At 54.7% G+C, this 24,984-nt stretch overlaps 6 protein-coding genes across 6 annotated transcripts; 2 read left to right on the top strand and 4 right to left on the bottom strand.

Moving 5' to 3' along the window:
• Nucleotides 1–341: 341 nt before the first annotated feature.
• CABS01_07470 (WD domain-containing protein) lies at nt 342–5,908 on the bottom strand (the record flags this gene model as incomplete). Its single annotated transcript, XM_060540832.1, has 6 exons — nt 342–398; nt 630–1,089; nt 1,746–2,590; nt 2,671–4,408; nt 4,462–5,489; nt 5,540–5,908. The coding sequence occupies 6 exons, from the start codon at nt 5,906–5,908 to the stop codon at nt 342–344; spliced, it is 4,497 nt and encodes a 1,498-aa protein (XP_060403000.1).
• Nucleotides 5,909–6,710: 802 nt separating this feature from the next.
• CABS01_07469 (uncharacterized protein) lies at nt 6,711–12,795 on the top strand (the record flags this gene model as incomplete). Its single annotated transcript, XM_060540831.1, has 3 exons — nt 6,711–9,633; nt 9,684–10,147; nt 10,201–12,795. 3 exons carry the CDS (start codon nt 6,711–6,713, stop codon nt 12,793–12,795), a joined length of 5,982 nt encoding a protein of 1,993 aa, XP_060402999.1.
• A 1,037-nt stretch (nt 12,796–13,832) lies between these two features.
• On the bottom strand, nt 13,833–15,594 carry CABS01_07468 (eIF3 subunit 6 N terminal domain-containing protein; the record flags this gene model as incomplete). The annotated part of the gene is made up of 3 exons (XM_060540830.1): nt 13,833–14,747; nt 14,825–15,387; nt 15,570–15,594. Coding segments are annotated over 3 exons (1,503 nt in total), but the record flags the coding sequence as incomplete, so codon positions are not given.
• Nucleotides 15,595–15,832: 238 nt separating this feature from the next.
• CABS01_07467 (uncharacterized protein) lies at nt 15,833–16,392 on the top strand (the record flags this gene model as incomplete). The annotated part of the gene is made up of 2 exons (XM_060540829.1): nt 15,833–16,186; nt 16,324–16,392. The coding sequence occupies 2 exons, from the start codon at nt 15,833–15,835 to the stop codon at nt 16,390–16,392; spliced, it is 423 nt and encodes a 140-aa protein (XP_060402997.1).
• Nucleotides 16,393–17,042: 650 nt separating this feature from the next.
• CABS01_07466 (arid/bright DNA binding domain-containing protein) lies at nt 17,043–20,348 on the bottom strand (the record flags this gene model as incomplete). Its single annotated transcript, XM_060540828.1, has 1 exon — nt 17,043–20,348. The coding sequence occupies one exon, from the start codon at nt 20,346–20,348 to the stop codon at nt 17,043–17,045; it is 3,306 nt and encodes a 1,101-aa protein (XP_060402996.1).
• A 3,409-nt stretch (nt 20,349–23,757) lies between these two features.
• CABS01_07465 (uncharacterized protein) lies at nt 23,758–24,721 on the bottom strand (the record flags this gene model as incomplete). The annotated part of the gene is made up of 3 exons (XM_060540827.1): nt 23,758–24,105; nt 24,249–24,292; nt 24,502–24,721. The coding sequence occupies 3 exons, from the start codon at nt 24,719–24,721 to the stop codon at nt 23,758–23,760; spliced, it is 612 nt and encodes a 203-aa protein (XP_060402995.1).
• Between the last annotated feature and the right edge of the window lie 263 nt (nt 24,722–24,984).

The following is a 24,984-nucleotide window of genomic DNA, read 5'->3' as shown; positions in this document are numbered from 1 at the left end:
CCGAAAACTTCGGTGCACCACCGGCCCTCGGCTCCGAAAGTGGCCACTTGGCCCGGAAGGTTCTTGTTTGTTCCAGTTGCGTCCGACTCCACTGCGAGGCTGAGATTTACTCGCTTCTTATGTACTGTAGCTAGCGAGTGTCAAGATGGACAAAGTCAGGCCTCGTGGTAATTGTAGAGGGCAATTATCGTTGCTCGTCGACGGGTTCAGGAGGCATGAAGGTGGTTGAATGCTGTCCCAGTAGCCAGGTAATATCTTGTTTCGATAGGAGTACCGCCATATTCTACTGACTATATCATCACATGTCTTCCCACACGCCCAGTATCATCAGCCTCATAGCCTCATGTCTCGTAGATGCCATAGAGTACATTGCCCTCCTCCATAGCCAGACCCTCTGCCTACCACAAACCTCAATGGCCACCCTCAAGATCCCTCAAGATCCCTCAATTAGGCTTCCCAACACCAACCTCAACCCTCCCCCTCTCAACAACCTCACAAACCCACCCCCCAAGCCCCCCCTTCCCCTGCCCCGCGTTCCCACTCCCCTCCCAAAACCAAACAACCTCCAACCCGCCCAAAACCCCCCTAACCCTCCGACTACAATTCCCAAACCCCGCAATCCCTCTAACGCAGACCTCCCTCAGCACCCTCCTCTGCGCGAACCCCATCCGCCGCTCCGTAAGCAGATACCGCTCCATCAACCCCGGCGTAGCCCAGCTCCACGCGTTCTCGCGGTATGGAATCAGCTCCGTCTCGTGGTAGAGCTGTCTACAGACCAGCACCAGCAGTGTCAGCCCCCGTCCCAGGACCGCGGCCTGCTGTCGTGAAGACCTCTTCTTCTTGGTGCTGGTCTTGGTGGTGGTATCTCCTCTTTCTGGATCTACTATCTGCCTCGTGGGGGATGAAGTAGTCGCGGGGACGGAGGTCCAGGGGTTCGCGCCGGGTCGGAGCGTGAGGCAGTGGAAGGATCCCGTTTTAGGGTCGTGGAGGACGTGGATGCCCATGTTGGATAGGAGGAGACGGTAGATCTTGTTGCGTATCTCTGGCGGGAGGCGCAGGAAAGGAGATTGCGTTCGGTTCAGCTCCCATCTGTGGCATGACAACCAGATCAGCATAACTCCCAATTGGCATTGTCCCGGGGGGCAAGCGTAGCAAAAGACGGTACACTCACAGCTCAGCCTCCCTTGAGCCCGGCTCCGGTAGGTATCCCAAAACGCCATATCGTTTCCCCTTTGCATACGTCGCGGAATGCATGAGTTGGGGAAAGGATGGGGAGAGGTGGACGGCGACACACCTCCAGGCCGAGGTTGAAGGAGTGACATGTCGTTCGCGCCATCCAGGGGGAAACGTGGGCGTGGGGTACCTGGTACCGTGTGGGGGGTTTGGGGGAGAGTGAGGTGACCTGCCGCCCGGCCCGTGCTTCTTGGAGTGCGCCAATCGACGCAACGTAGTGACCAACCATGTGAACATTAATGTTGCTATTCGCATCCAGATTATCTTCACGTTCTATCATCCATTAGAGTTCTCGACAATAGACAAGCTAGTAGGAGAAGCGCGAGACCGGGTTTAATGCTACGTGGAATTGGGGATGAGCACAATGGAGGACAGGATGGGCATTGAATTTTAAAATGTACGTGGGCGAATCACGCGAATAGTATATAGTACAGAATGAGCAAGGCCCGAAGATCAAAAGATGGCTGTGCCGCCGTATACATTTCGTCACTGGATATCGAAACCTCCCTTACACTGGTACTTCCGTCCCGTGGGTACAGACAGGACAACCCTCCCGCACTCGGTCCTTGAGCAACCGCGCATGCGTAACCTTTGAGCCAACGCGATACCCGCTTCGGATCGACTCCTCGCTAGCCAGCCCAAAGTCGGCCTCTTGTCTCTTGCCGGGGTAAAGCATTTCCATGAGATGTGACTGATGGAAGACGTGCCCGCAAGCAAATCCAACCAAGGTTTCCATCTCGTACTCTGTGAAGGACTCGTGACACTGAGCGCAGTGGCCAGGCTTCGGCGGCTGATGCGTGTGGCCAGGCTGTTCCACCGCCTTTGGTGCTTTGAAGAAGCTCTCTTCCACTTCCTCCGCACTGACCGGCGGATGCACGACGTCTCTGACCTTGACGTCGACATGATCCGTTGATTGAACGACGACTTCAAACTTGATTCCCTTCCGCTGCCCACTTCGCAGGTCATTTTGTGCGGCGGCGACCTCACTTCGGAGTACCCGCGCAACACCCGAGCTGATACTGTATTGAATCTCGTGTTCCTTCATGATGTGTTTTAAGCCCTCTCGCAAGCCTTCGATTTCGAGTCCTTCAGGAATGCGCCTCACGAGCTTGATGGGATTGATGGCCGTTCCGACTTCTTCGAGAAGGCCGCGGATGAAGCTTGGCTTGTCCATGCTGTAGTTCAGCAAATCATCCCAGAGATCAGGGTCGTCTTGTTGCTTCGCAAAATCGATTGCCTTCTTGACATCCTTCAGTCGATCAATGATGAGATAGAGCGCTCGTTTCATCTCGCCTGTTTTGGAGTACAAATGTACCAACTCGTCGTCGTACCTGTACTTTTCACACTCTTGGACAGCCTGCGGTCGTTAGTTTGCAAACTAGGTCTCAGGAATGCCAGAGCATCGCCATAAATATTGTAGATATAGATTCTACTCACCTTCTCGAATTTGTAGGAGGTCGAGGACTTTAAAAAGCTCATCAAAAGGTCCCGATCGTACTTGGCGAACAGTTGAACAGCCATGTCCGCAAATTCGTTAACTTGGGATTGGCTGTCCATCAGCAGCCTGTCGCGAGTCTCCCCGGAATGCTCCTCTATTCCCTCGCCCTTGTACAAACCGCGCAGGTAGAAGAAGAGATATAGGTTGAGTTCCTTCTCCTCAAGCTGCGATACAACCACAGAAGGCTTGACAAGACCATGCTGTGCTTCGTCAACGAGGAGAGTGATGGCCTCCGAAGTAGCGGCTTCAAGCTCGTCTGGCCCCATGGTTCCGAGCTTTTTGTTCGGCACTCGCAATCCGATGAAGCCGGGAATGTCGTCAGTCACTGCTTCGGCGAGATGGTTATCGCGGATCAAGCGGAACGCAGAGTCCGCATCTTGTAGCTTGATGTGGCATTTGAGCGATTCCCTGAAGCGTCCATTTGCCTCGTGTAAGCGTGCCAATGACTCCATCACAATCTTCCAGTCGCGACCCTTCTCACCCCCCTCGACGCTGTCCTCTCGTACATCGCGGTACTTGAGCTGGTTATCCAAGGCTGTGGTGACGGTCTTGATGTCAAAGAGATCAGTCGGCCACCGGTCTAGCAGTTCTCTGAATCTCAGCTTGTCTGCCTGAATGTAGTGATTCAAGACGACTTCGTAGATTGTGCCTGGGATCGGCGGGTACATCGGCTCAGAAGGAATGTAGTCCGTGATCTCGTCGAACTTGTCGGCGCCAGCAAATGTCCAGACCCATTTTTCCCATCTGTCGGGAGAGCCAAGGACTCTGCTACACACTTTACCGGCTTCAGCCCAGCTACCTGCCTCAATCAGCTCCCGAATCCAAAGCTCGCCGATGCGTCTCTTCTCCCTCTGCGCCGAGGAATTAGGCTGTCTTGCTAGCCCCGTAGACCCCATGACGGATGAGGCATCGTCAAAGTCCTCTTGGCTGCTTTGCTTTCTGTCTGGCGTTGTTGGAACGAGCTCATGAAGGTTCTCTGGAGGTGCAGCCATGATCTCGGGGTGCTCGTCAAGCAATTCCCATGCTTTCTGATAGTCTTGGTGCTCCAGCAGCCAGCCCAAGTGGTCGCCAAGGTCTCTCTTCGTTCCGAGAATGAAATCGAATGGGCTGTGGATGAAGATCTTTACTCCTGGCTTGATGAGGTTGGGATGGACTGTAGGAGTTCCTGATCTCCGGGCGCCACTAACTGAGCTTGGGAGCTGCGTGCTAGAGACGCCGTCTCCGCTGTGTCCACTCCTGATACTTGCACCAGAGCTAAATAGTGTCCTGGGATTGATGGCGGCATTCCACATATCTGAGCCAAATCCAGTGATTGCTTCCAGGGCTCCCTTGGATGAGGCCACGGCCGAGGCTGCGTTCTGTGCAGGGAGAACGCCGAGATGGTAGTCGCCCGATGACAGCCTCTCATATCTGCTTACACTAAGGCCATCTTTATCGACTTCGGCTTGCGAGCTCAGGTCGATTAATCGGAGTTCCGGCGGTAAATTGTTCTGTCGGCGTCGTATTCCACCAGATGGCTCGCTACTCGCTGACGTTGTTGATAGTTTCGATTTGTGACCCTTGCCGGCCTTCTCATCATCATCGTCTTCGTCGTCGTCCGGTAATACATATGCTAGTACAAGGAGAAGATTTTGGGTATATAACGAAATTCCAGAAATGATGCAATCCATACGAAGGCTGCGAGGATATTAGCTACAAATCGCTCCAACGTGCTGGGAGGGTATACTCACTGTTTGGCGATTTCGGCACGTCCAATCGACTTTTCACCAGCTCGCTTACCAGTACCAACACTGCCGGGATGGACGTGGATGATCCAGATTGTGCCTCCCCAGCCAACCAGTAGCCTCTCAATCTTCTTGGTACTTGAGGTTCCTTGTTGCGTTGAGCTTTCGGGTGCCAGCGTTGAGCCAACGTCTTTGCGCCCGGCCTCCCCGTCTTCGGTCTCGACAGCTTGCTCGTCGATCCATTCGACGCGTCCTTTCCAGACGCTTGCCATGGTCTCCCACTCATCTGTTTGAGGACGATCTACGTGGCCAATGCGTTTCCATGCGTCGTCCGCGTCGGCACTCTCCAGATGCAACTTTGACCGCATAATCTTCACGCCATGCTCGTTCAGCCAGACTACGTACTTTCCGGACAGTGACCACTTGATATTATTGATTGTGCCTTCGCCAGAGTGCAGGATCGTGTCCTTGCCTGTGTTGGTACCCAAGCCCATGCTACCAAGCCAGCCAGAAGCGGTGGCAGCCGCCGTTCCGACGGTCGTCGAGGTGCTACGGCCCGGCTGGCCTCCGGTCGTTAGGATAAGTTGCCCAGCGAGACCACCCGAAAGGTATGTCCGGTCATTCTTGTAATCGGGGGAGAGTGAGACGGCTTGCACAGGACGCGCAAAGTTCCGCAACTGAACATCCTTTGTATCTACGAGAGAAAAGACGCAGACGTTGCCGTCCATGGACGATGTAGCGATGTGGACGTTATTAGAGGGTGTGTTGGAGACAGGAGAAGGATCCTTAGGCCTTCTCGAGGCGGCGGCAGGGGAACTGCCCGACTGACGAGAAGGCGGTCGTTGTTTTGCGACGCTTTCAGCAGCTTCTTGAGCAAGTCTTTGCACTGCTTCTGACCTTGCTGTCGGCAAGGGGGGTGGGTTTGGGGAGATGGAGATGCTGGTGATGGAAGCGGAATGGGCATGATACACGCGGAGAGATTGGAACATGGGCAGTTGGATGACATGGATGTTGCCGTTATGCGTTCCTATGATCTAGTCATGGTCAGTTGCCGCATATAAATGCACTCGACAGGCAGTCTTACCATCTTATCACCCGCGACGAGGAACGCGCTGGTGGCATCACCATTGCGGTAAATGGGCCCCAGGTGTTGAGTGAGCCTGGCATACTTCAGCCGGGGCTCCTCGTCATCGTCTTCATCGTCGTCATCTTCATCGTCGTCGTCGTCGTCTTCTTCGTCATCTTCATCGTCCTCGTCGTCCTCATCATCATCTTCCTCATCCTCCTCTTCCTTCTCCTTGTTGTTCGTGCCATCACCGTCCTTCTTCAATTCTTTTTCGGACTTGGTCGCGGCCAATTGCTCCGGCGCAGTCACAGTCTCGGCCGTCTCAGGCTCTTTGCCTTTCTGTGCAGCGGTGGGACCATCGCGATCGGGATCGGAAGCGTCCGTCATTGTGCTGGATGTACCGTCAACTGGAGGCTCGCATTGGCATTGTCGTTTGGTCGATGGAGTACCAGAAAGTCGGCGGGCCTGGGCGGGGATGATGAGGCAATGGCTCGGCCTGGCGTAGAGAAAGGCTGCAATGGAAGGATCCGAGGCAAGGAACGGAGCTACCCTGAGCTTCGGATCGGGTTCGACGAGCTCCTTGGGGGTGCGTCGCGGTCTGTTGAGGTTTAGAGGAAGCTTAGCTGCTCTTCGAATGAGTTGTCGCGCAAGTCCGCTACGTCACGAGGCGTGCTCGGTACGTACCGAAGAGCTACGATGCGAGCTTCCACAGGCACCTAGGTACTCAGCAGCACCTACCGGTAAGGTACCCTGGGAAGAACCGCGATGTGGTGCACCTGCGCCTGAGGCACAGCGAGAGCTTGTTCCTGACAAAAAGCACAGTACCTAGGTATCTGGGTGGGCCCCTGGTAAGCTGTCCACCAATCGCGAAGGCACCTCTGTAGTGGTGCCCCTCCCCCACCCGTCAACCCAAAATATAGTGGATTGAGCCTGCCCGTTGGACCTATGTCGCTGACTTGTGGTGCTGGAAGCTTTGATTCGCGTTCTTGGGCTGCCGGGACGCGACTCCAACAAAAAAAGAGTGGAAGTATCACCACCATCACCAACTTATTGCCGCCGTGTCGAACTTCCAACAAAGCGAACGTCACACCGGCTGCCGAGGCTGTGATGGCCAACCCGCCCCTTTCAGAAACTGCACCCCTCGGACTGCTCTGACAAGACCCCCTAATAACTCACATGGGGGATTACAATGGCGTCCATCAAGTCTCTGGGCCTGCACCAGCCTAGCGGCCTTCAACACACAGCTCACGAAGATGCCCCGCCGTCGACCTACACATGGGAGATATCAACTGACCCCGATCATAACGAATACGACGATACCACCGATGTCGAAGATGAGCTACTGGTCACCAAGAACTGCGTTGTTTGGAGTCGCGGGGGCGTCTTTCGCAAATCCTACAAATTCGATCTGGAAAAAGAGCCCGTCACCCAGGCCTTGCTCGCTTCCTTTCCCACGTCCGACTACAGTAAGAAGACGCCGCATCAAACTCCGAAGAGCAAGTCTCCAGATACTTCGACCGAGCCCCGTCGACTATCCCGAGCGTTAGTCGTCTTCCTACGCACGCAAGCACACGTCTACTTCCTTTCCGGCACGAGCCATGTTGTCCATATGCCTTTCGAGGTCGAGGCCGCCTGTGCCGCACCCCAAGGTGTCATCATCCAGCGCAAGCAGCGAGGAGATGCCACCGCGCCCGTCTCCCTCAAGTTTCCGAAAGTGCCGCCCAACTCCTTCGTCTCCTCGCAAATCACCGTCACTTCCCCTCGAAGCTCACAACATACTGTCTTCTCCGTGGAGGGCCTGAACAAGCCCAAGTCGCTACCCTTGAGGCTAAGCTCGACACTCGGAAACATGTGGGAGGGTCCATTGGAACAACCAGACTCGCATTGGCCCCGCCTGGTGTGCCTGTTGGATCCCTTGCAAGAGCTGGGGCTCATTGTTGCACGTCCAGACGGTGCCGCCCGAGAGAAGAGGAGGAAAAGTACAACAAAAACACCATGCTTTCTGGATCCCGCAGAGGAAATATTGCACATGGAGGAAATCAAGCATCCCGGTGCACCCAACACCAAGAATGCTGAGCCACTCATTCTCGCTGTCACCATTAATAGGGAAGCAAGCACATATGCGGTATGGAGAGTGACATATGTCAAGAACGAGGACCCCTTCATCGGCCGCCTTAAGAAGGACAAGAGCAGGGCAGAGCGTCGCCGTAGCTCCATGCAGCCGCATTTCGCCGCCAGCGGTGCCTCGACGCCAGTCCAGACAAACTTTCGGGAGAGCTTTGGTGCGCCCTTGCCAGGGAAGCGATCCAGAAAGAGTGAAAAAGTCGAAAAGCCGGAAAGGGTCGAGAAGCCGCTGGACCTGGTCTCTTCGTTTGATCTGGACAAGGAATCCGGTGCCAACCGGAGGCAGTCACGGCGAGTGAGTTCGATGCTGGCTCGAGCTGATCTCTCTGCTTCTCAAGAACGCTCAGTCTTCTCCGAGCAGCCCTTAGCTGGCCCAGCACACGGCGGATCTAAACGAATCGAGTCTTACGGTAGTCAAGGGCCTAGACTTAGTGGTGGCTACAGCTCCTTCAACCAGAATCAGACCATTCATCCAAGCCTTGGCAGTCTGCTCGAGGCTCCCATCGATGGTGTGTTGGAAGAACTTCGAGCCGGCGGTGACTTTGAGGGTTTTCATAACATGGGCCTTGACGACCATGTTTTCGATGGTCTGTCTCAGGAAATGATGTTTACAAAGATCCAGTCTATTTCTCTGGATAATTCTAACGTGCGGTATTCCTTGTCCAAGCAGCCTGCTCGTGAGCATTGCAAGGTCTTCATCTTGACAGCACCACAATTCGCCGTAGACGATCCCCTCCGCGGTGAGCTGCTCATAGGGATCCAAGACTCCCTCGACAAGAGGCTGCAGCTCCTTACGATCGACCTTCAACGAGGGCCCCGTTTCCTTGTTCCACCGAAGCCTGGTAAAAGCTCCACCTCATCAGAAGATCCCGTAAGACTAGCTTGCGGCGCTCTTCGGCGGGCTCATCACGTTGTGGACTCTTGCAAAGTGACCGACGGCGACATTTCGGTTATACTCATTCTGTCTGAAGGGCATGAGGGGCGTAGGGAGCTCAGCATACAGGCGCCATGGAGTCAAATTACAGCCATCAACCTTCCTCCAATGTCGCTCGAGAATGTGAGGAGCTTACATTACCGCGGCCGAGTTGTCGACAGGGATGTCCGACATCGCAAGTCTGAAAACATTGAGGTTGCGAACGGAAATGTCGGAGCGCTAAAATACTCGAAAGCAAGGGGTATCGTCGACATGGTTGATGGTGATGGCAGGCACCATCAGATCCAAATTCAGCTCCAGCCTCGCAATCACCAAGTGCAGAAAGTGCTCGATGCCTGCCGGAGCATTCTTCCCGCTTCTCACGCTGAGAAGATGTTTCCTGGCTGGTGGCATATCATGATGTGGTTAAAGAGCGAAGAGATTGAAGTCGCCGATGCCGAGTGGTCAGCCCTGGTCATTCAGCTTCTAGCCATCTATCTCGCGTTGGGCAAGGCCAGCGCCACACAAGAATCTCTTACAAAGCCGTCAAGAGGCAAACGGCGACCCCAGTCCGGCTCATTCGGGTCAATACAGGACGTCGAGGACTGGAACACTTTACATTTATACGAAACCCCCAATGCCCTAGGCTGCCCGAGTTGGCAGCAAACGAGAGGCTGGGACTGGACCCTCGAGGAGGATGGCAGCGACGATTTCTCCAGTCCGCCCAATCCTGGTCTTAGATATAACAAGTTCATGTCGACTCACATTCAATACGCCAAGGGCTACTTAGCATCTCCCCTTGGCGAGAAGGCCGTCGGCGCCAATGGATACCTTCCAACCGGGCAGCAACGAAGTGCAGAGAACCGTGGCAATGCCGCCTGGAACGTATTCGTGGCTCTTCATCTCCTACTTGAGGAACAAAAGCTGGAGATCATGACACCTGAATATGCTTCTCCGGGTACGGCGCCACTGCGGGTGGTCATGTGTCAAATCGCCCGTTGGCTGGGATGGCACGACTTTGTCGCAGTGTACGAGCTGGGAATTCAGGAAGAATTGGAGTCTCGCTACGATACAGGTCAGTAATTCGTTTCTTCAGGAAACTTGGAGAGACACTGACAGGAACAGAACTCCGCCTTGAAGTACCTCTTGCGCAACCGTCGGGCGTTGACTTTGACATCTTCCACTGGATACAGACGTGTCTTGCCGCCGGCCAATACCACCCCTTCCTTACCTTAGCGAATCTTTATCACTCTCAAAACTTGAAGGCTGATCAAGAGCACCTCAAAGATTCCAGATGGGCATCTATCACGCCAAGAACACTCATGTTCAAGCGGCTTTTCGAAAAGCTTACACCCAAAAGCAGCGCCGCTAACATGGTCGAAGCCATGCACTCTGCAGGCATTAGCAGTCGGGTGCTTGAAACACTTCCCGAGGCTGTGCTTGCGCCGCTCAAGGACTCGATTGCTAGATGTCAAGCCCGGCCACCCGCTTCATGGCCCAAGGATCTGTTGGAGCTTGTCAACCGTGGCGATATCAGCATGGTTCTGGCGCCAATCAAGAAATTGCAGAAGAGCGGCGCCAACATTCTTGTCAGTATTCTTTGATCCCAGCCTCCCCGGTACTCTGTACTAACAAGCCATAGACACCCACGCATAATGCGTCATGGGACTACCGAACTATTTGCCAAAGCGTTGACGAGTACAATAACAACGGTTACGACGAAGGGCAGGGAACCGAGCGACAGGCCGTCATACGGGCATTATTCAAAGAGGACCGTCGCCTCAACGAAGCCCAGAATCTCCTCTCCACTCACAGAGCTCGTGTTGTCCGTCTGGAAGCCGATGCAGCGTGGTCAGAGAGCGAATACCTCGAAAGACAAAAGGAACTTGTGTCTAGAATTGCCACGGGCACTCTGGCCATCCCTGCTGGCCGAGCGCTCTTGTATTACAGCTTACGATACCCGCTGTTGACACAAAAGTTCCACGTAGCCGGGTTCAATCTGAATTGCGTCGTTCGTCCAACAAATGTTACCGTCGGTGTCGACAAGGCACTTTTCACGGAAGAAAAGGTCTGCTGGGGGTTCTTCCACCAGGGCGTGGCGGCCGGACTTGCCATTTCTCCAGAGGCCAAAGGTATTGACACCTCTTGGATCTTGTACAATAAGCCTGGCCACGATCTGAGCAATCGACACGCTGGCTTTCTGCTTGCTTTGGGCCTGAATGGGCACCTCAAGGGTATTGCGAAATGGGTTGCTTTCAAGTACCTCACTCCGAAGCACACCATGACTTCAGTCGGTCTGTTATTGGGGCTCGCTGCGTCTTATATGGGCACCATGGACTCACTCATCACACGTCTACTCTCTGTTCATGTTACTCGCATGCTTCCTAGGGGTGCTGCGGAGCTGAACTTGTCCCCGTTGACGCAGACTACGGGTATCATGGGCATTGGTCTTCTCTATTGTAACAGTCAACACAGGCGCATGAGTGAGATCATGATGTCTGAAATAGAGCATATGGATGAGGAAGACGAAGACGAGCCACTTCGAAGCGAGTGTTACCGGCTCGCCGCCGGCTTCTCACTTGGCCTGATCAATCTCGGCAAAGGCAACGACCTCCGCGGGCTCCACGACTTGAGACTGACCGAAAGCCTCATCACGATTGCTACGGCCACAAAGAAGGTCGAAATGGTACACGTTCTTGACCGAGCAGCAGCTGGCGCGGTCATGGCCCTCGCTCTGATTTTCATGAAATCAGAGGACCATATCGTAGCCAGGAAGATTGACGTACCAGAGTCCATTGTTCAGTTCGACTACATACGGCCGGATATCTTGCTGTTGCGTACCGTTGCAAAGAACCTAATCATGTGGAACGAGATCGAACCAAAGTTCGAATGGATCTTGGAGAGCCTTCCCAAGGCGTACCGTGTCCGTTATGAGCTGGTCAATACCACCAAGCTGAAGAGTACAGACCTACCATTCTTTAGCATCGTTACTGGAATCTGCTTCTCTATCGCGCTGCGTTATGCGGGCAGTGCGTCAGTGAGGGTACGAGACCTCTTAGTACACTACCTCGACCAGTTTATCCGTATATCTCGGATACCTGCCACGCCACGGCCGCCTCCACATGACTATCCCATGTACGACGAAGAGCTCGCCCGGTCCAATGCGCGGATGTGCCAAGATGTTCTCGCGCTCTCCGCCGCCATTGTCATGGCCGGCACCGGTGATCTTGTCGTGCTACGTCGTCTTCGTCTACTGCATGGCCGTGACGATCCAGATACCCCTTACGGCTCGCACTTGGCTGCACATCTCGCCATTGGGTCTCTATTCCTCGGATGCGGAACAGCCACCTTTGGCACGAGTAACATGGCCATCGCCAGTTTGCTCATTGCGTTTTATCCCATCTTCCCCACCTCAGTTATGGACAACCGCTCTCACCTCCAGGCCTTCCGCCACTTCTGGGTCCTGGCCACCGACCCTCGCTGCCTAGTAGCGAAGGACGTCGCGACGGGCCAACCGATATCGGCACCAATCGAGATTCGCAGGAAAATGAATGGAGCCCACGACGCAGAGGATGTCGCTGTCGTCCGTAACACGCCTTGTCTCCTGCCTCCTCTGGCCGACATTGCCAGCATCCGCACCGACGCAGGGCCAGCCTTCTGGGACCTTGAGATCGACTTTGAAAAGAACCCTTTGCTCGTCGACGCCTTTAGACAGAACCAGAGCCTCTACCTCCGTCGGCGTCCTGCACAAGAAGCACCCTTCACGTCGACACTCCGCGCTCTCGGACGGGACGTGCTAGCTGACGTTACCGACAACGGCACACGGGATCCGATTGAATGGATCTTTGGCCTCGATGCCCTCCGCGACCTAACATACGCCGAACGCGCCACCGTTCTGGACCGTAGCACAAGCTCCGAGGGCGCTGCTAGCGAGACCTCGGGGTCCGCGGTGGATGCTCGTCTCGTGCTGGAGCGGAGCATGGACGGGTCCTCGCGGGAGAGGCTCCTGGGGTTGAAGATGCTGTTTGAGTGGGCGGATCGGCGTGCGCAGCTTGATGCAGGGGCTTGGGCTAAGAGCAAGGCTGCCAAGGCTGGCGGCGGTAGTGGTGGTGGAGGTGCGGAAGGGGAGAAGAATCAGGAGTGGTGGATGCGTGATAGCGTTGTTGAGGAGCTCAAGGGGCGGGTGTTTATGGCTGGTCGCGAGGACGGGGCGGGACAGAGTCTCAGAAGCATCTGAGGATGTGTTCGTGTGTGGGTTCAGAGGAGACGGAGATTAGATTATCGTTATGAGGAAACGTGTTATGAAACGAACATTCATCTTTCCGTATCGTCTTATGAAGTATCGCCTGTCGTTTAGTCGCGTTTGATACGAGGAATTATATTTCCGGGGTGATGTCTACAGTAATGCTATTCGGCCAACTGTCAATCTACGAGAGATATGAAAGATGGATGGCTGGATATCAAGGGAAGATAGCCTCACGTATCCCATGATCTGCTAAACGGCGTCGTCACATATGTACCATCCTCAGTGGGCCAAGGTGGAAGAAAAAGAAGAGCCAGCCTGTGTCACTCGACACATCACCACTTCATGTAAAGCATTATTTTTCAAACTGATAACATTTCAATAAGTGCGGTGAATCTACTTTCATCCCCCCATCAGGCTCTCTCCCCTCTCTCTCTCTGTCTGCTTCTTCGAGCCCCCCTTCCTTCACCCCTCTCGACTCCCACCCTTCACTTAGCCCTTTTGGGAAGGGGGGGGAAGATGTCCTCCCCATTTTTGCCCTGAACGCCGTGCCAATGCAAAAAGAAGCCTCGGGGATGTCTGCGCGTGTGTGTAATGTGTGTGTGTGGTGTGGTGTGTGTGATATGACCAGGATCCTCGATTCTTTTCCCGAAATCCGCCCACATCAAACGCCCCTTTCCACCAAATCTCGTCCCCCGAAAGAGAAGCTTCACCTCTCAGACCAGAGAGGTGAGATGCTTCATGGTTGTCGTAAATTTGGCGGTGTAGGTTCTATCGTGTCATTGTAAAAAAAAAAAAAGAAAACCCGGGTTTTCTCCCCCCTTCTTCTTTTTGGATCACCAAAAAAAAACAATTTCCCATCTTTTTTTGTACGGTAATCGTCTTGAAATCATATGTGATTCGTGTGTGGCCATTAAGCTAGCGATTCTTCTTCATGCTTGCCCTTCTTCTCAATAATCCCAAAGCATCTGCTGTAGCTTTTGCTTCTGCTCATACTGGTGCTGGCGCCGCTCCGTCGGGGAAGCCAGATCCTACTTGGAGACGGCGGCGGTGAGCACCTGCGTGCGGAAGAAGCCGCCCTTCGTCTTCTCAATGACCTGCTGGTAGACGTTGTTGGGCGGGTGGTTCATGATGACGGTGCCCTCCTGGCTGTCAATCTTTGCGTCGAGGCGGGTCTCGCGGATGAGGTTGACGATCCACTTCTCGCCGTCGTCGGGGTTGAGGCCGAGCTTGGCGGAGAGGTCGCGGATGTTCATGCGGGAGAAGATCTTGCAGTAGCTCTCGCAGATGAGGTGGCGCGCGGCGTCGACGAAAGCGTCGGACGACGACATGAGGAAGAAGTCGGCGCGGCAGACCTCCTCGGCCTTGCGGAGGGCCTCGCGGGCGGCGTTGAAGTCGTGGGCGACGTACAGGGCCGAGACGAACTCGGTGACGGGGTCGGCGTACTCGTAGGCCTCCTGGCGGACGTAGCGGATAATGTCCTTCATCTGCTTGGCCTGCAGGGAGGAGTTGCGGGAGCGGGAGCGGCCGGTGATGACGGCGGCGATGAGGTAGCGCAGGACCCACGGGCAGGCGGTCTGGATGGTGTTGATGTAGGCGGCGGAGAAGAAGAGGTCCAGGATGGGCTCGCGGGCGGCCTCGTGGTTGAAGAGGGGGAAGAGGGCCCAGTGGACCAGCATGGTGCGGTGGTCGAGCTGCGCGCGGGGGTTGTTAAAGAGCTTGCTGTCGATGCTCTCCTTGACCTTCATAATCTCCTCGACGGCAGAGTCCCAGTTGGTGGTGAGGATCTCGGAGGCGAGCTTACCCCAGGTGGCAGAGGCGACGCGGTCGTTGTCGGTGGACAGGACACGGAACTGGTACAGCAGCTCGGCAGCGGCGCCGTAGTTGCCGCAGCGGAACTGGAACTGGCCAAACTCGTACAGGGCGTTGACCATCTCGATGGTGACCTGTGTTGGTAGCATTTCAGTCAGCATATGCGCCCGTGTATCACCTCCGAAGCTAGCAGGGACACGAGGCCACTCACATCGTGGTCCTTTTTCAAGAACTCCAAGTTGGCAACCTTGTCGCTGCGCAGGGCGCCAACGACGTCCTCGCGAGTCAACAGCTCCGAGATCTTGGCCGTGTCCTGCTCGTACTTCTCAAGCTGCGCAATAACCTCGTTGCGCTTCTTGGCGTACTCGGCAGGCGCCTCGGCGCCGCCGTTGAGGTCCTGGTACAGCTGGGCGACGTAGTCGGCCATGTTGGTATCCTCGAGCAGCTTGATCTTGCCGGCAAGGATCTTGCGGGCACCGGCATCGTCGCCCTTCTCCTCGGCACGGCCGGCCTCGAACTCGATCAGCGGGAAGACGAGGTGGCGGGACAGCTGCGACGCGAGCTTGGGCAGGATGCTCTCCTCGCCGAGGGCGGCATAGACATCCTCCATGATGGGCGAGGTGTATTTTCGGGTGGTGGATGAGTGTAAGTGTTGTCGGTCGGGAGGCAATTTTGGAAAATACCGGATCGAGAAAATCGAGGTATGGAGTCGTCGCCTGAGGGGAGGAGGAGGAGGGAGGGGGGTGTGGTGTCGTCGGCCGTCCGGTTCGGGGTCTGCGCGATCGTCTTTTGCTCAATCTTTTCCTTCCGCTGAGGGGCAGAAAGAGTTTTGGGCATTTTCGCCAAAGGGCAGGTTTGGTGGGGGGCTTTGTGCCGTGGTTTTGCCGCTCCCGCCTAATGCCTGAACCACTGGAAGGACAGCTTTGTTGTACCTTGGTGGCCCTCGGGTAGCTTACCTAAGAACGTCTGCACCTCTGGAAAACTGTGGGGTGTTGTCGGTGAATTCAACGTCAAGTGCACGGTCCCTCGACACGCTCCCAATTGATCCGAGCTTCAACCGGCGCGAATCCCTTCATCACCAGAAACCTCTGTATCGCTCTCCGTCCCAGCTAAAGGTCCAGTCAAACACCCAACAGAGCCCTGCCCAACCGAACCCTCGCCATATCTGTGCCTCGAAACGATACCCAAAGACTTAAGCGTCCGAACCACATACTTCAAGATGCGCTCAGCAGTCAGGAGCGCCGCCCTCGCCCGGCCCCAGCTCACCTCCCTCCTTACCCCAAGAACAACCGCCTTCCTCCCCTCAATACGCTTCTCCTCCACAACCGCTGCCGCCGAGACGACAACGACTAGCTCACCAAAGACCACAGCGAGACCGTACGTCGTCAGCCTCACCCCCTCGAACCAATTCCCCGTCTACGCGCGCACAAAGGCCGCCGGCTCGTCCAAATTCACCATTGTCAAGAAGATTGAGGGAAACAAGAAGGCGTTTGCACAGGATCTCGCCCGCGAGGCTGGCTTCGCCGAGGCAGAGGTCAAGCTGAACCCCATCACAGGACACGTTCAGGTCAAGGTACGTCGGAGCTCCTTTCTTCTCGCAACCATAGAACTGGTTTGGGGGGTGGGGGGGACGGAAACCATTCACCCTTCCCGAGCCCCATTCTCCGGAGTCTCTCTACTGTACTTAGTCGAATTCTAACAATATCATAGGGCTTCCACGTCGAAAAGGTCAAGGAGTGGTTGACCACCGCATTGGGGAACCCTGCAAAGACGGCATGAATGTCGGGATATACGGTGTGCGGTTCGCTAATCAGCGAGGCCGAATTGTATAATCAGAAATTGTATCATACCACTGGGAGCAAAGACGGTCAATTGGCTGGTGCTATATGCCGAGGGCGTGGATTGAAAAAGTTCGGTACGATATTGCGCTATTGACTTAGATACATGGCGATGTACTATTAGCTCCATAGAGAGCAATACTTGACCAAAGACTCCTTCCCGTCTTACAGCTGAGACAGTGTGATGACTAAATTTCAGTCGTCACCTCAACACTCGGATCTCTAAACTCTTCGCACAAGTCCAGGATCACCACTTATCATGTCATTGATACCAGCCGCGTTTGAATGTGGTCCGTGAGGTATTCTTGCATTTCCGCGTTATATATACACCTATGAAAGACGGCCCTTTGACCAAGTAGCCTCGCTCCATGCTCCCAGTAAACTCCCGTCAACACGCCAAAAGTCTTTTTTTGGTTACAACTCTTATACAAAGACGTGCCATATACATCTAAACGCCTCGTTCGGGCGCTCAGGTCCCGAGCTTCGGTCTTGTCTTCGGCCCATCAAAACCATACAGTGAAGAAACCTGCACCGAGCTTGATTTTCCCCAATCTTTTGATTTAATCCATACATGAAAAACCATGACGATACCTATGACTCTAGCGAGGCGTAGGCAGCAAGATTCCTCATCACTCCGTCTTTTGTCCATTCGGGGGATCGCATCATCATCATCTTGAAGAGGCTTTCTTCCGATGGTAATGAGTCCGCGGGGACTAAAGAGTTAGGATCATTGGGATCCCTTGCCTTCTCTGCTAGTCTCCGAAGGGTTGAGATGCCAGACGTCGCAATATAAACCAAGCCCGTGTCTCGACCTGCAGGGTCGCCTTGACCACTCCGCGTTTGCCATGGTTGCTCGAATTGAGCTCCAAGCACTTGGACAAAGTGATAGAGGGATTGAGCAAAGCCATTGCCACTGGATAGCCATGATTTGGCGATTCCTGTCTCATATCCGGGTGCGAGGGATGCGATGATGTCTGTAGCCAAAAGACCCTGCATGAGCCAAGGCTTCCGATCTTCGACAAGCCTAAAGAATTTCTCGGGAGCCTCGATGTGTGCGACGATAGATTCTGGTGACTGGATGGGAATAACTGTGGTGGCCAGAGCAAACGAGCGCGTCAACAGGTCGTATGGTGGGCTACTGCTGGCTTCCGTAGCAAAGAGGGTCTTGTAATGCGTCCTGTTTGGTTCGTCGCGAGCCAGGAACCTAGCCAATGCATCGACGGCATGGAAAGTGTACGTATGGACTCCAGGCTGGTAAGGTGGGAAGTAGAGCTTATTGTCTACCACAGACGGTCCAGGTGCTGGTGCAAAAGAGAGCAAAAAATGCAATAAACACAGCGCTTGCTCGCGGCCGGGAATTTCGACTGCGCCTGCGATATTAGACAGTAGAATAATGGCGTCTTTCATGAACTCGAGGGTGTTTGCGTTTGTCCGGAACAACATGGTTCTCGTGCCGAGATATCTGATCACAGCGCAGAGGAACTTGATGACCAGCTCGTCGCCCAGAACCAGATGGTTTTCATTGGAAGCTTCAGGGAAGGAAAGGTTGCGCAAGATGGTGATTACGCAAGAGAACCGGTCAACAGCACGGTCAAGTTCGTACTCGGGGGTTCCAAACTTAGGCAGCTCCTTCACGCCCATCTTGTCGGTCCAACAGGCACGAGCCACGTCCTCGTAGGGAGTCAATTGAATGTCTGACGAAGCCTCCTCGGTGTTTTCGACAAGCAAGTCCAATTGGTCCTCGGCACATTCGAGTAAAGCTTCGATGAGCTCTTCGCAGTACTTGAGGTGGATGTGCAGAGCCTGATGCTGCGTAGAAGTGACAGCGGCGAGGGTGTCAAGAGCAAGTCGTACTTCGCCGTGGATTCCAGACTCCAGACTTCGTGTCAGAGCGTGCAAATCCACGTATCCAAGTTCGTATGGGGGTGGGATATCTGGCTTCAAGCCCTGAAGCTCCAAGCCCTTCAGGTCGAAAGCTCGAATATTGATACCACCATAGGTCTCAAGAGGGCGAGCACTGGGTGTGTATTCGTCCGATTCTTGAGCTAGCCGCAGCATACGGGGCTTGATCGAAGCTGCCATGGGGTTTTGGTCCAGTCCTGGGGGAGCAGGCATGGGCAGTCCACCACCTTTGACAGACGCAGGAGAAGCTGCTGGAAATCCTTGGGGGTGGCCCGGCGTCGGTTCTACGCTGCGAGACAAGCTGTTCCGGGCATGGCCTTGCTGTGCGCTCGCAGGCGTATGTGGCCCCGGAGCCTGAGGCGTTTGGAAGCCATTGACAGACGGAGGCTGCCCGCTAAAAGACCCTTGCTTGACGGGAGTTTGAGCTTGAGGAGGCATTGGCGGTTGTCCGGACTGCATCATTTGCTGCTGCTGTTGAGGCGGCATCGGCCCTTGCGGAGACATTTGTTTTGTGGGTGTTGTTTGGGGTTGGGCGCCTGGCGGCATTGGCTGGTTCGGCATACCCTGTTGCTGCTGCTGTTGCTGCTGTTGTGCTATCATGCGTTGTCGACTTTGCTGCGCAACCCAAGCCTCCTCGAATCTGAGTAGATTTCTTTCGTATATCTCCTTCAATACCTGGGGTGCCTGGGGAATCTGGCCTGGGTGAAATCCAATATTGTTCGAAACATGAGGCCATTGATTACCAGCAGTCGTAGGCTTGTAACCTCCCTTGCTCTGCACGGCTTGGAATAATGTCAACAGATTGACGGGTCGGTTGCCGATGACTGGGTTCGCGTCCAGCTGTTGGCCCTTAGCGGTCATGAAAGTAGTGAGACTCTTCATGAATTGCTCCGGGTCGGTTCGTGGCTGCATCTGTCGCTGTTGGGGTTGGGGCCTCATACCGCCCGGGGGCATCTGACCATTAGGCATTTGCATGGGCTGCTTCGGCATCATTCCACGGCCTTGCGCCATATTTTGAGCCTGCATCTGAGCTGCCATTTGCATGTTCTGCATATTTTGCATGTTCTGCATATTCTGCATGTTCTGCATTCCCTGCATCGTTCCCTGTTGCAATTGTTTCTGAAGTCGCGCCTGGTAAGCTGCCATTTGTTGGTGCTCCATGGCATTCCGCGGTTGCATGTTGGGGGGCAACATCTGGTTCGGCATTTGGCCCATTTGCTGGGGCATCTGTCCCATCTGCTGAGGCATCATGCCAGAGCCCGCCATCGCACTCGGGTTGGGGGAGGGTCGCGCGGGGGAAGGTGAAGGGTTGAAGTTCGGATTGTAGCCTTGAGGCATGTTGGGCATGTTTTGTTGCATGAAGTGGTTCGGTTGCGGAGTGCTGTGCTCGGAGGGATTCGGTGACGCTTGAGGCGCAAATTGTTGCGCACCGGGGGAGAAAGGGTGTGGCGACGCGGTCGCAACTCGCTGAGGCACGCTTCCGGGTCGCAACTGATTCGCCATGATGGGTGAAGGTGTCGCGTTCGCAGAGCCGTTGGCTTGAAGATGGGGATACGGCGAAGGTTGGCCTTGCGCCTGTTGGGGCATACCGGGTTGATAGCCGGGAAAGGTCTGAGGCGTTTCGGAGCGTGACGTTGGCAGCATGCCAGGGTTTTGTCGCGGTGAGCCGGCGAGGCTGTCTTCGCGAGGACGAGGTCGTTTCGATGGAATAACGGGGTTTGTTTGATAGGCGGGATTCTGAAAGGATGACGGAGAGGCGTTGCGCATTTGGCCATTTTGCATTGCGGCCATCTGCTGTTGCTGCTGCTGAACCTGCTGTTGCTGTGCCTGCTGAGCCTGCTGGGGATTGGCAAACTGGGCGGGATTGAAATGGGCAGGACTGCCCATGAAGGCGGAAGGATCCATCATGGCTCCGGCCGCGTTAGGATCGTTCATGTGTGGGAAGCCGTTGCCATTATGGTTGGGGACCGCGGCTTCGTTCATCCAGGTGCTCATGGTTGAGGTCGTCTGGCGCGACCCATGGAGCGATTGCTGGGGAAAATTAGCGACTGCAACAAAATGAGCCAAGGGCCATTGAGATGGAGCGGTAAATGGATGAGATGGGGAGTGACACGGCAGCGGCTTGTCGCGATGCAGACTTGTCGCGCGTCGCGGTTGTGTGTGGTGGATTGGACGTGGTGCGTGGTGCGTGGTGCGTGGTGCTGGGGGGAACGAGCGAGCGGACGAGTCGCAGGTGTGTGGGAAATCAGCAGTGGAGCCAGCCGCTTTTGGGGGATGAAGTGCGCTGGGCTGGGCTGGGCACGACTGGCGCCGGTTTTGGGGGGGAGCAGAGCAGCCCGGTCCTTTCCTCAGGTCGTCGGGTCTGAGTCGGCTGGGAAGGTGGCTCTGGCAGCTGGCTGTGCGGCGTGCCTTCTGGGGGAGTGAGACTGGGAAGGAAGGCTGTGGCGCACAGGGAAGGGAAAGAGTGAGTGAGAGAGGCTAGAGGGTTGGAAAAAATGGGCAAGGCAGAGAGGAGGAGCATGAAATGAGCAACGCAACACAGCCAAGCCAACAGGCAATCCTCAGACTCACGAGACAGGCGAACAAGAGGCATCTTGTAAGCTTAGATTATTCTCGAGTGACTAGCCACATATGGGCTGGGAAGCGCGCAAGGAACACAAGGCAAGGTAGCAGCGATAAGGGGGGAAAAGGCAAAAAAGAGGCAGAGGCGATGCGAAGCCTGCAGTGCCCAGGATCGCGAACTCGCGCAACCACAAGCATCAGCAACCACATCGACAGGTGTCAACCATCAAGAAGGAGACATCATCGCATCGAATAGAGGTCACGAGATGATGGAAACAGCACTTACAACTCTATCGGCGGCCCGGGGGTGATCGGGATGGGGGTGCGAGGATTGGGAAGGGGGAAAAAAAAAAGGGTACGACTTTGGGGCGGCGGCGGAGGGAGGCAGTACAGCTTCGGGTCGGGACAGGCCAGAACAGAAAAGCAGAATAAGAAGAAAGCCTCAAAGCAAAAAGCGATGGGGTGGGCAAGCGACCAGCAGCAAGCAAGCAAGCAATGCAACAGAAAGGCTGAGAGAAGAACGAGATAGAGAGAGAGAGAGAGGGTGTGCCTGGTCTTACCTAACAAATGCTACTCAAAAGCGATGGACAACAGAAAGCAAAAGTAGCTTTGTTGGCGGCGGCGTCCCGAATCAGAGGCAAAGGCTGCTGCAGCTTGGAACACTGATGAGAGCCGGGCTGAGAGTCGTGGATATCAGAATTGGAAGGGAGGGTCGATGAACTGTGAACTGTGAACTGGAACTGAGCTGGCTTCCCATTCAAACTGGACGCGACCGAGTGAGAGTATGTCCTTAGGTTCCTGGCTGTGTCGTGTCTGTCAAGTCAAGTCCTGCTCCTGCCTGCTTCTTCCAACTCTCGACAAATCAGCAGAGACTTTGGGGGGCTGTGCTGCTGCTCCATTGGTTTCATCCGCCCACCGCCAGGCAAATGTTCCCAGACGCGCTTCCCTTCCGTCTACGGACTAGCGTTGTTTGGACTCGGTGGAACCCAGAGCCCGGAGAGAACCGAAGAGCCAATGAAATGTCCTTGTTAGTGGTTAGATACCAGAGCAGTGTCTGCTGTTAACATTTTCCATCAGGATCTTACCAAACACTACCAGATTGGTGTCCACCAAGTAACGTCCGCGTATTACTTCCCTCTTCCTCCAAAAAATCACCTAAACCGCATCTGCTCACCTCGGGCAGAATTGCTGCTCTCAATGTACCGGATGTGAGGAATGGTGTTTACCGCTGTTGTTGTCGAGTCATCCTCCTTCCTCGTGATAGGTATCAGCGAGCATTCCGATGCCCATGTTCCCCAAGTCGTCTGCGCTTGTCCATCCCCATCTGGAGTTCACAGTCACGATGACCCTCTCCTTCTCTCTCTGTGCCGATCATCGTTCCGAGGTAGTGTCGTATGGTCTTCCGTCTCATTTCCCATGATCGAGCCTGGAGTGCCTTCCTCAAATCCCCGTCTCTTTTCAACATATTTCTCGAGCCCATAAGGCCGATAAACAAGTCACTGTTTTCTGCCTGTATGGCATATCTGCATGATCCCCGAGACCAATCCCAAGACTTCTTGAGCATACAAAAAAATATTCCAGACAACAGTTGGTGCCGCCTCTGGAACGACACATTTTGAGCGCCATGGGTTCCGCTTGTAAAGAATGCCCGCCCATATGACGATTATGAAAGATCGTTTTGCTCTGGTATGTCCTGTGCATATCCTTCAAAAGTTGAAATGGCTGTCCACGGATATATTTTCTTCGACCAAGCGGTCTGCTCGGGTCGCAGGAGTACGGGAAAGAAATGAAAGCAGAAGAAGCCTGTCAGTCGAAAGAGGCGTGAATAGAGAGTAGGCAGCCAGATGCCCGGGTGCAAAGATGGAAGGCGACGAGCTACCTCGCGAAAGATGATCATGTCGTGAGGCGATAACAGCGTCTGATAGCAATGCCACATCCGAAACCTGCATCGAGTAGTTGGAAGATGGCGGGTATGTAGATAAGTGTGTAGGTGTGAGAGCGAAGGAATGGCAATGTGACAGACTCAACTCGATCCAGCGTCACGGCAGCCAACTTTAGCAAGCCGTATTACGTCGCACGTCGCTCCATCACTGCGCCTGGTTGTGCGTTTCCCTATCACCATCCGCAGGGGTGTAAGAACACTGCGTCTAGTGTAAGTGGGAAGGCCTTGCCTTGTGCAGATAGTAGGGGAAGGTCGGGGGCGCAGAAGTCTGCATGATGTGCGAACCGAAGGAAGCAAACAAGTCGAAGAAAGGTAAAGGAGACGAATTGCCGCGTGTGGTTGTCGTCGTCGTTCGAGTAATAAATGTTGCATCTCGAGACTGCCGCCGTCGTTCGTTGTCCATGGTTAATTGCTGCAGGATGCCCCGCCAATGAAGGCCCCAAAGAAGCTAACGCGGTAGAGATGCATGCTTCCCAGTGACATGGCTCAGGTCGAAGCGGCCATCACATCCCCGTCAGAATCACCCAACATCGGCGCCAGTGATTCTCGGACAGCCCATAATGAGACTTCCATTTCTGCTGTTCGTTGGCACGTCGGCAGACACACGATAGAAACTGAAGCGTCGAAACTCTGCGGCGGTCTCCGAATTGGCATATATCAAATGGTCTAAGCCAGAAGGTTTCGAGTCTCCTTACTGGCATGGCGCCACGGTAAGGGTAGGTCGCAGTAGCAGTGGCAGTAGCAGAAGGCTGTAGCGATAGCGGTAGCGGTAGGGTCCAGGCTGCTCTCAGGGTTGTTTCGTCATTTCTTTGGCGGGATCCCATGTCTGGCGCAGTTTGGCCTGGCCCGGTGCCGGCCCCGTCACGGTCATGGCCCGCATGGCTAGTCCTAGAAGGCTTTCTACTCGTGCCTGCGGTCGATAGTTTGCTGTTGCTGTGTCGCAGTGATGCTTGGGAGGTTTTTTTCGGGTCGATTGGGCTTGAACTTGTCCGGTTTTTCTGGCCACTTTTGGGTCCTTGACTGCCGGTCAAACATGAAGAGGGACGAAGGCTGCGGCACTGAATGAAGCCTGAAGGCCTGGCCATTCATGGTAGTCGCTGGGTTGGAGATTCTCGCCCACTGGGTCCAGATACGGCCAAGCACCCTGGTCGACCCCGTCCGTCGAGTGGCCCCAGACAGGCCATGACTGTTTCGACCCTTTGTGGGAGGGAGTCTGCCCTCAGCGTCCTCTGCTGAATCGACGTGTTCCTGGCGAAAGCGAGGCTTGACCGAATTTCTCTCACTCCATCGACTTTGGTTTTTTTTGTTTTTTGTTTTTTGGCGACGGTCGTCTTTTTTCGAGGTCGAATGATCCGTTGTTGTTGTTTCCGGGTCCAGCTGGTAGAACTTACAAGGTCCTGACGGTGGGAAAACGGTGGTGAGGCCTTGGGAGGGGCTACCGTTTCCAGATCAGCAGACGCCGGTGTCAACGGCCCGTAAAAGAGCGACAGCGCAGACTGGAGAGAATTGCAATAATTTTGCAACGACGAGGAAGAGCAGGAAAGGAAAGCAGCAGAGAAGTGAGGGAATGGTCAGAAAAGAGGAGGAAAGGGAACGGGGGCAGGTTGGGCGATTTATGTGAATTAGAGTACATGGCGGATGTACCTCCGTGCTGGTACTGGTGCTGGTGTCGGTCCTGCGCTCCTCCCAGTTCGGACCCATTACCTTTACAGTGCCTGCCCGTCCCTGCTCGACGGTGTCGGACAAGTGCAAAACGGTAGCTAACCCCTCCGATGATCTGGGCACTTCCTGCCTTCCTAACCTTTGATTCCATATTTACTCCGTCCGGCGGGTGATTCTCCCAATGTCTTCGCTTTCGTGCCATCCTGCCCCTTGTTTAAGGTAACTCATGGAAAGAAGGAGCAAAGTTGGGCTGAGGAAGTTGCAGCCACCCATGTGTCATGCGGGTGCTGGTGGGAACGAGGAAGGAACGTTTGTGACCCGATTGAAAGGCGAGGAAGGTAGGTACCTGCCCACCCGACCTTCTGAGGAAACTTGGCTGCCAGGTGAAGCAGGTGCGGGTGGTCAACGTACCTCAGTTGCTTCCTTACCTCAGGCACATTAAGGTAGAATAAGCAGGAAGATAAA

The sequence above is a fragment of the Colletotrichum abscissum genome (assembly GCF_030869225.1).
Source record: "Colletotrichum abscissum strain IMI 504890 chromosome Unknown Scaffold_16.1, whole genome shotgun sequence".
Classification (NCBI taxonomy): Eukaryota; Fungi; Ascomycota; class Sordariomycetes; order Glomerellales; family Glomerellaceae; genus Colletotrichum; species Colletotrichum abscissum.
This window is presented reverse-complemented; position numbering and strand designations above follow the sequence as displayed.